The sequence below is a fragment of the Metopolophium dirhodum genome, chromosome 1 (assembly GCF_019925205.1).
Source record: "Metopolophium dirhodum isolate CAU chromosome 1, ASM1992520v1, whole genome shotgun sequence".
In the NCBI taxonomy this organism is placed as follows: domain Eukaryota; kingdom Metazoa; phylum Arthropoda; class Insecta; order Hemiptera; family Aphididae; genus Metopolophium; species Metopolophium dirhodum.
The window spans coordinates 106920227-106930829 of NC_083560.1; the positions used below are offsets into that span (position 1 = coordinate 106920227).

The 10603-nt window shown below is 24.7% G+C and overlaps 1 protein-coding gene across 2 annotated transcripts; it reads left to right on the plus strand.

Annotated features, from left to right (window-relative positions):
* The first annotated feature begins 516 nt into the window (after positions 1-516).
* Positions 517-9232, plus strand: LOC132934830 (uncharacterized). Of its 2 annotated transcripts, XM_061001211.1 has the most exons (18): positions 517-622; positions 681-841; positions 1621-1790; positions 2366-2414; positions 3101-3177; positions 3673-3749; positions 4643-4711; positions 5023-5127; positions 5186-5440; positions 5520-5597; positions 6163-6240; positions 6308-6445; positions 7173-7264; positions 7573-7637; positions 7953-7996; positions 8114-8538; positions 8601-8773; positions 8853-9232. In XM_061001211.1, exons 2-18 carry the CDS (start codon positions 684-686, stop codon positions 8948-8950), a joined length of 2151 nt encoding a protein of 716 aa, XP_060857194.1. In that variant the 5' UTR covers positions 517-622; positions 681-683; the 3' UTR covers positions 8951-9232. The 2 variants fall into 2 exon arrangements, with proteins under 2 accessions (XP_060857194.1, XP_060857195.1); XM_061001212.1 differs by lacking the exon at positions 517-622 and having other exon boundaries at positions 635-841; positions 5023-5124.
* The last annotated feature ends 1371 nt before the right edge of the window (positions 9233-10603 follow it).

Consider the following 10603-nt stretch of genomic DNA (forward strand, 5'->3'; position numbering starts at 1 on the left):
CGAATTACCTACACATATAATATCAAATATTATTCAATTTAGCAGTAATGTTATGCAGTATGCATTAATGCACTTTATCTATAATAATATAATGTTGTCTTTAATGTTATTATCATAGTAGAATACTAAAATTAATTTTTCTATGGTTATTACCTAATTTACCAAAAATATCTACGTACCTATCATTGAAACTATAAGAGTTTGCTTGCTCTTATACAGACATATAAAATACAACTTTGCATTGTCAAAAAATAATATCCGTAGAGAAAAATATTATTGAAAACCTAAGACCGATGCTCGCATTCAACATTTCCAAATAAAAATTGTGTGCGACTACCACCGCACATTTTCGTATTTTTTGGTCCCCGTTCGCAATAAATTGACGAGTCTTGCCGACGCTATTGACAGGCGGCCAGCGGCCCACTACTGGCAACTTTACTGTTAACCGCTAAAATCGGGATTTCCATCATTTTATTTGCTAGTACTCAGTACTGAGTTGTAACTTTTGTCTTTGCACAGTTGGCTATTGTTCTGTTAGCCGTGGTTACTTGTTTGAGGTACCTACTCGATAATCGATACTTGACAGTTGATTAGACAATTTTTTGTCGGTGTTTAAAAATTGGTCTGTCTTAAAATTGTTGTGCTATTCATTCTGTATTCACTATTCATCGTCATTACAGGTCATGGATTTTTATAATAAGCACTTCCATCGGCTGATCCGTGGTGTGGATCCCAACGGTATGTTGAATGTGCCACTTAACGTGTTTACTGATGGAAAATGTCTCGAGAAATATTTTAAGACGAATAGTGATTTTCGGAAATTAGATGTCCCCTGGATGTGGTAAGAAATAATAATATAATAATATATTATTAACCTCAATAATTGTACATTTGTATCTTTTAAAAACTATTGCTGTTTTCCTTATACCTAATAATAATTTTTTAATAGTAAAATATATTCTTGCCTAATGCAGTAAGATATTATTAAGCCACTGGTATTGTTGTATATTTTAACTTACTTTTTTAAAAAAAATACATATTTCCATTTTTTTAATACATATAAATCCGATGCCTAGTCGTTAAATTGATTAATAATGCTCTTATTCAACGTGGTTTCCTTTTCGATTGAAAATCAACTACATATAAAGGTATATCCAGTAATTCCTTATTAGTTAAAATTATGAGTTTACTAATTTCAGAAAAATAACATTTACCTATGAAGAATTGAAGAATCATGATTTAAGAATTCTGTTGTACTTATAATCAGTTAATCTGTTATTTTTTTTTCAGTCATTAAATTAGTCTTCGAGTAATACCGATTTTAAACATATTTTCTACATATAGGTATATAATATTATATGTGTATCACGTTAAGCCAGCTGTTAAGTGTTAACAGTATCAATTTTTTTCTTCAGTATGGTATTAAATATGGTCAATATTTGTATTTGATTTTAACAATAAATAATAATATAATATCAAGCTGTCGCCAGTTCAAATAAAATCTTTATAAAATGCCCCATTTAAGTAAACATAAATTAAAATAAATAATAAATAATTGTTAAATGATGATATTAATATTACTTATATAATAATTATATGTATTTATATTTTTTGTTTCAGTGATCAATTAATTATACTTTTGCTTAACTTTGATGATATAGTTGCTATTTCGTCAACCTTAAAGTTTTTACAAAATGATTTTCAACGCATTAAATATCCATTTGTTTTGATAAGTCAAGCTTTTATTGGCTTAATTTTAATACATACAAATGCTACAAAAGTGTATTACAGTAAGTTAATATTTATAACTGTACAGTTATTAATTATTATTAATCAATTAATTTTAAAATTGAGGCATGAATATTATCTAAAACTTCTTGTATGTTTTTTTTTGTATTTTAAACCATTTAAAAATATACAGAATGGTCACTTAAATTAATTATCTAGAATAAAATGTATTTTCACTATATTCAATTGCAGTAAAATCTCCTTATAACGGAATCACTCGGTTCCAACTTATTTTTTTCGTTATACATAAGTTTCCATCATAGGAGACTAAAACATACAGTATATTGATTATACTTTATTGTTATAAGGCAGTTTTACTGTACACACTCAAAAAAATTTGTGTTAAACAGACTACATTAACATACCTATTATATTATGTCATATATATATATATATATAACTATTAATAGGTATCTATATTCCATATTAATAAATTTGCATGTGATGTAAAAAAAAAAATTACCATCTACAGATAGTCACTGCTAACATATAATTGCATTTCCATTTATATAATATAATAATTATATATATATTGATATAAATATTTAAATTGATTATGGTTAAAAAAAATGTTTAGGTTATTGTACCAATTCCACAAAGGCTTTATACAAGAACAAAATAGCTGTGTAAGTATTTCTGTATATATTTCTGTAATTATAAGAACTATTTATGTTACAAGTCAAAGTATTTAGTCTGGTATTTAATAAAATTCCTATCTAATAGTGGCTACTTTTACCTAACATATCCTGCAAAGGAATAAAATATACATTATACATAATGTCTAGTAATTTCATAGAATATTCTTTAAAATTTTAATACCTATTTAAAGATATAGTAAGTTGAGTTAATTTTCAGTGAGTAATAATAATAATATACTGTTGAATATAAAATATTGGGGCATATCAGTTACAGTGTAAACCGTAATTTAATATCCAGCATTTTGTATATATTATAAGTACTAATATTAAGAGGATGTCAGCGCAATATTTTATTTATCATATTAAAACATTTTTCAGCTGATTAAAAATGTCTTATGAAATTGCTATAAATGGTATATAATATTACTATTGAAAATATTTTATTCTTGTACTGTTAGATAATATTAAGCACTATGACCTACTATCATGACTTGAGCATTCTATAAAATGTCCAGGCATTTCTCAAATTGCCTATCTACATTCAGTTACTAAAAACAATAAAAAATGATTATGCTATTTATCAGCTTATTTCAGAATAGCTAGAATTTTATAAGTTGCCTGATTTAATACTTTGTCTTATGTACTACTATCTATATAAATTGATTTTAACTTAGAGACAAAATGCCTAAAAAGAAACAAAAAATGGAATCAGATGCTACTAATGAATCACATAACAAAGAACAAACTCAAAGTAACATATTTTTTTATTCCTTTTTCAAACAAATAGTAAACATTATGCCGTTAAGGCAGCAGTTCTCAAAGTATGCGTCGCGGTATCTTTATAGGGGTGCTGTGCTGCCGTAGAATTTTATACAGTCCAAAATTATATTTGAAAACTGATTATGGAGATGATAGAAACAATTACAATTATGTAAATGAAAATGTATAAATTATGTATAATTTTAATTAAATAGATATACAATTTTTTCTAGTTTTTATTCATTTTTTCTATTTCTTTTGACTAGTCATGCTATGACTTGGGAAGGATGCCTTTAAAAAAAAACCTTAGTTCAAAAAGGGCGCCGTTGGGAACTGCTGCATTAGGGGATTAATATTCCTTAATGAATTTTAACAGTGTTTGTGAATTTAGTTGTTTAACTCATTTACCTAACCTACCAATGATTAATGTTTTTTTTTTGTCTAATCCAATTGAGTACCTATATTTAATTTAAATAATTTATTTTAGGCCAGAAAGTTCAATCATTAAATCAAGATCAAGTATCTAGCCTAGAAACAAACCTCAATGAGATAGGTGTTTTTTTAGTAAGTGGCATGTTATTAAATCATATAAATAATTTTAGATTCTATAGTCCGCTACCCAAAAACTGGCATCTGTCCGTATTTATTATATATTTAGTTGATAAGTTTAGCGCTCTCGCAACATGGCTGCTTTAACTGGCTTAGCTTAAGAACTCATAGATTCCAGGCTTGGTATCGTATGGTATGGCGCGAGGGTTGCGGGGGGTCAGTTTTCATACCGTGGACTAAACTAGAAGAGCTATTGGTTTAGAATAATATAGTATTTGGATGTAAAATAATTAGAACTGACAGTTGGATACCCACAAAATTTTAACATAATATAAATAACAAAATTGTGTAGATACTAGATAAAACTTTACAATAATGGTATATGTGTAAATGTGTTGTAGGTAACAATATACTTAATAAATATAATAATCAATTAGTAAATCATATTTATTTTAAAATTATTCAACTATTCAGTATGAAATTTATAAAAAGAAAACTATTAGTATGCATATTAAAGTTTTATTTTTATAATTAATAGATAGTGGGACTACTAGATTTATAGTTACCAAGTTATTTATGTTAAGTTTTAATCAATAAAGCTGATTAAAAAATATATGATAAAATACTAACTGTATATATTAATACTATAAAAAGGATCCCTAGTAATAATTATATGAAAAATTAAAATTTTAACTATCTACATCACTATATAATATGTATCAAGTATTAAAAAAAAAATTTAGGTCACTTGTAGTAACTTTTGTTTGTAAAAAATATACATATTGAACAAATACCAAGTTATAATAATAAAACAATACATTGTTAATTAGTTCCACGTTAAATATATTTTTTACAAAAATGGCTAACCTAATTTTTTGTTTTGTTCCTTAAAATCTTAATTTCTATAGAATAATCCAAGACACACTTCAAATACTACAGAAATGAAATTACTTCAGACAAATGTTCTAAACCAAACAGTAAGTATATTTTAATAATTTATGAAGTATGACATTAGTACCCCAAAAATAACTATAGTTAAGAAGTTACTGCATCAATTAAATGTTTTATATAATTCATTTCGCATTTAATACATTTTTAAAATGTTTGTATGAGATATTTGATGTGCTAATAATTATGAATTAACTATTTTAAATTGAAAATAATAATAAATAACTTTCGCATGTACTATGATAAGTACATAGCAGAGCAAGACTAATAATTAACATATATTGCGCCTCAGGTATTATGTAAAATTTTCAATAATAAAATGCTTATTATTTTTATATAGGCTTTTAATGATCCAAAACTACATAGTCAAAATATATTAAGTTTGAACACTGAAGAAAATATTGGTGATGTTAATAAAATATCGGAGTTAGACCAACTACAAGTTGTAAATTCAACATTTCAGTATTGCTGATTTATTATTATTAGTATATTATTTTTTCTAGTTATTCATTCAACCAATTGAAGAGTTTCCAGTTATCAATCAAGATGTTCTCGTAGAGATACCTCTTTTGCCTAAAAATGATTTCGAACAACAATTAATGGATTTTGATATACAGCCTAAAAATCTAGAACCACAACAAATAATAGAACAACCACAATGTACACTAAATTTACAAGTTGAACAAATTAGAGTTGAATCATTAATGGAGCTACCTCAGCATTTAACGAATCTACAAGAAACACAAAATCAGTTTAAGGTACTATTGTATGATTAAGTATTAACGCTGCCTTAAAATAGTATCAAAATAGATAATATGAAACTACTATTTTTTTTAGAAGCCTACTGAACATTGTTCCCCCGAAACAAATCAATCACTAAAAAGAAAAATACCTGGTGTAGTTCCAAAAAAAAAAGTAAGTAATTTTCTAGTTTACTGTAGACTTAAGTATAATTTTTATCTATCTTAAATTATTATACTATTTATTTTTCCAGTTGTTAGGTACCTACATGTATTTTAGTTATTGGCGAAACTAGGGATATTTTTATGGGTGGGGAGGGGGGGGGGGGGCTCAAATTGTATCAGTATAAACCCTGATAAATAATATTTTAAACTAAAATATGATTAAATAACCGGAGAGAGCTTAACCATTGAATTAAGAAATAAGATGCACATTGTTCCAGTTTAAATTTATTATTTTATAATTATTTGAGAAATTAAAAATAACTTGTTTATTTAAACTTCTGTAAATACAATTAATTGTTATAACAAAATATGAATGTATTATAGTAATTAAAAATGGCCTGCTATAATATATTTATTTTATGTAGATTAACAATTTACCGCTAACAATATTTTCAATAGTGTAGAAATAACTAACTATCTACAAATTCATACAGAACATTCAAAATACCTTTTAATTATAGGTTGTAATAATAAATATTATTAATATTTTTTTGATCATAAATTGTTTCATACAGTTTAAGAAAAGACTCATTGAACAAAACAGTAAAGTACTTAGAAACCGGTTGAAGAAACTTCAAGGAGAGATGTTTGATGTAATACTTTTAACTATTGTATACAAGTAGTCATGATTAATTACTTAATTATTATTTGATTTATTAGAGACCACTTGAATGTATGATGTTGAAGTGTACTAATCAATCTATAGACCATTTACCTATAAGATACGCTATGTACCGTAATAAACTTATTATACCATTTGCTGTGCTTACATTAAATATGGAACTAGAAGAAAACAAAGTATTGTATATTTTTAATATATTCAGAAAATAATAATTCTAATTTTTGTTTTTAAATTACATAATATATATTAAGCAAAATCATATTTTAGTTGTTCCCCATAAGCTGTATTTGTATTTTATAGTTTTATCATTCATGAAAAATAATAAACAGGGGGGTTAAAAATAGGTAACCATTCTGTTGTACAGTAGGAGTTGAGAGTATCTTGTCATAGAGTAGGTCAATATAATGAATACAATTTTAAACCAATTATAAATCACTGCATACAAAAAATGAGTCTGATCGTAGCCGGTCAGCCTATTTTTATATACATTTATTGCTATTAATTTTTATAGTAATTAATTATATTATTTATAGTTATACAGTATAAACAGTTAATATATATTTTACATTTTTTGGTTCCAATTTGAACTATTTATGAGAAACCTTGTATTACATTTTCAAAACTTACTATATTTCCTATAAGAATTAATTTAAAAATGTTTAATTTTGAACTCTCAAAAGTACCAACTAAATACAGTTTGCTATTAGAAACCCTTCTCTAAGCTTAAAATCGAAGCAATTTTTCTGTAACTCTACATGTATGGACTTATTATTGTAAAATTAATACATTCAGTGAAGCACCTAAAATGAAAAAAAAGTTTATTATAGTGATATCTATACTTCATTACAATTAGTATTACTTATAATTAATTAATTCTAAAATTATTCTCATTTTTTTTATTAGGATCTAGATGCAGTTTTTAATAATGAAATGACTATGGATAGTTATAAAACTAATAATGAAAAATTTAATTACAGCAATACTTCAAACATTTGGTACGTAATACATTTTTTTCTACAATTTTAATATTTTTAAATACCTAGTTGCATAATTAGAATGATATTTATTTCTGAAAACTAATTTTTCTAAATCAAAATCTTGGATAATAAATATTGCTATGAAGCTCTTTTTCATTATTTTAGTCTATCCAATTTGTAAAATATAGCAGCTATTAACTATCATCATCTAAACCTAATCATCAAAACAATATATTTAATAGTTATGGGATTGCTGTTATTTGTTTTATATAATAAGGCGTTTAAAATAATCTTATTTATATTAATATAAGTTGTGTTTTTTACAGTATTTATAACCATTGCAAAAACAATTCATTACCTCATTTATCTCTGCTTCCTTTAGTTGAAGAATGTAAGTAACCACTTTTAATAAATATTTGCATACAATGCGCACTGTGCAGTTATTTCTAAAAAAATAATATTTATATTTAATAATATTTAACTACTAACCAAAATTATGTTTTTCTGGTATGGTTAACATTTGACAGTAAGAACTTGCTTCTATACGATACAACTTATGTTTATAGCAACGTTTTTACTTCTAGTAAATTTAGTATTTTTTTCCTTTTTTATTAACTTAAATAAAGAATAAATATAATTATTGTTCAATAAGATAATAAAAAAATTTAATATTTTAATAATGATTTTCAAAAAAACTGTATTCTAGGTTTAACCAATAATAGTTTGGTATGGCGAGACACAATTAATGAGGTAAACATAATTTTTTTCCATTAACATAAATAAAATTTTATAAAAAGTTAAAGTTGCATAAATTTTACTAGAATAATTTACAATTTTCAAGTCAAAAGTATATTTATCCTATTTTAGATAAATAATAATTTGGAAGATAGTTTAAGAGAAATTTCACCTATCTCAAAAATTGATCAGACTAAGTGGAAGAATTTTAAAGACAAAATAAATTATAGAGTGAATCAAAGTTTAGTAGCCCATAAAACATTGGTTGGCCCTGAACTTTCTCATATCGATATACCACAACCTCTTATGGCATTTCCATCCCTTAGTGAAGTTGATAAACTTTTAAATGATAAGACAATAATTGAACAACACAACTCAATCAAGGGGCCTCCATTCAATACAGCAAATATTTGTCCTATGTCTATAATAACAGAATATGGATTACCTAAAATGCTTCCGCCTGAAAAATCTCTAATTGATCATGTTGAAATAAACATTGACCAAGAAAATATTGTGTTGAATCAAATTGGACCCAATAATTTGCAGGATATTCAAAAGTAAATATTTTGGTTAACATAAATTAATATTTTAAAACAAAATTATGTTATTTCATTTGCAGTATTATTGAACAAGTTGAAGAATGTCATCGACTATCTATTGATATTAAGGAAATAATATCCAATATTTTAAAACAGTCTCCTAAAAATATTTCACATTTGATGTTTACTGATATTTGCCCCATTCACGTAACTAATAGAAGATATGCTATTACAGTTTTTGTAGAGCTACTTGGTCAGTATTTGAACAAATTAAAATGTATATATTTGCAAATTAAAATGTATATATGTATTTTGAACATTTGTTTCCTCAGGACTGCATAAAAATGGAATCCTCAAATTACGTCAACCTTGTAACGCAACAAACCCTTCATCTATTTCAATTAAAATAATTAATTACAATTTTTTTTGAATGCCCTTTTTACCTTTATTTTTATGATGTTTTTTTACTGTTATATTGTACAATGATTTGCCTGTACAGTCAGTCTATGTTATATAATAATATTTAATAATTATTTTTGATGAAAATCAAGATAGCTATTTTATATATGTTAAAACGTAAACTATTAGTCCCAGTATTAATTGTGATCTCTTATCTATATTTGACTGTTCTTATTATTACTATTAGTATATTTTTTGTTTGTTTTTAAATACACTTTTCTTTTTATCATTGAGCTATTATATTTTTAATGGAAAAATTAGTTCCGAGTTCCTTAAAAAAAACTAAACAATCTGCTTTATAAATTACTTTGGGTAGAATTAGTAAAGGATTTATTAATTGAGAATATGTTAAATTGCAAGTCTAAATACAAATTTTCAATTTGAGAAACATACATACTTTTCTTAAGACTAATAACAAAATAAAAGATAGTAAAAAACTTGTGTTATTACTCAACTAACAATAAAAAATATGTTGTGAACTGTAGTATCCAAGATTGTTAATGTATCAAATTTAGATTACTATACTATTGATAATTATACAAGTAGGTATAACAAATGTCGTGCTGTTGAATAAATAATAATAATTTTTTTAATATTACAAAATACAATATATAATGTTGAATAAGTTCACTAATTAAAACTTATGTACTTGCTTAGATTTAATTAAATAATGAAAACTATACATATTAATTAACGAACAATAAAACATAATAATTATACAACAAATTAAATCAAAAAGAGTCAAAATAATTAGAAAATGTTAACATTTATGGAAAATGCTAATATAAATATTTGGTGAAAACTTTATGGGTCTATATTTGAGTAATACCAAAAAATGAAATAAATTTTTTTCAAAAATTAAGTTTTGCGTAAAAATTATGACCAACTTTTTTTTGTTTTTTTTAGCCTTCTAAAACTACTTAGAATTAAAAGAAAAATTTTACAGGCTTACAGTGTTCTTAGAATAATTTTTTTTATTTTAACTACACGTTATATAACAATTACATAATTAGAGTTGTAATCAATGTGTGGTTTTTTGAATTCTATGACATATATTTTATAAAATATTTTAATTTGTTACTGTGTATGATAAATGTCTTAATTTTTTCTGTATCACTATAATATATGAAATAGAATCTTCCACCTATTAGTTTCCAAGCTACTGACTGCAAAGACTACTCTGTTATGGAACAGCATTATAATCATTGTGGCTAAAAACTGAACTGGTCCACAAGTAGTTAGCTTGGAAACCACACATGACACATTTTTTACCTACATTTAAATTGTTATTAAAATGTGAAAAAAACAATACTAGGTACTTTAATTTATTTACAAGCTGTAAATTTATAATTGTTTTAAACACTTTCATTCAAAATTCAACTCCATCAACCCATAATGCCGTCTTTAACTATTATCCTTAAATTGCAAAGAATATTTAAAAATAATACCATTACAAACATAGGTAATATTATTCATAATCAATGGTAATACATAATAATAGTCTAAAAATAAAAATTAAATAATATTTTATTAACTACCTATCACCTATGTAAGTGATATTTTTCCTATTATGATTTTCTATCGTTTGTTTTTTAAAACATCATATACATTATGTTGATTCTGT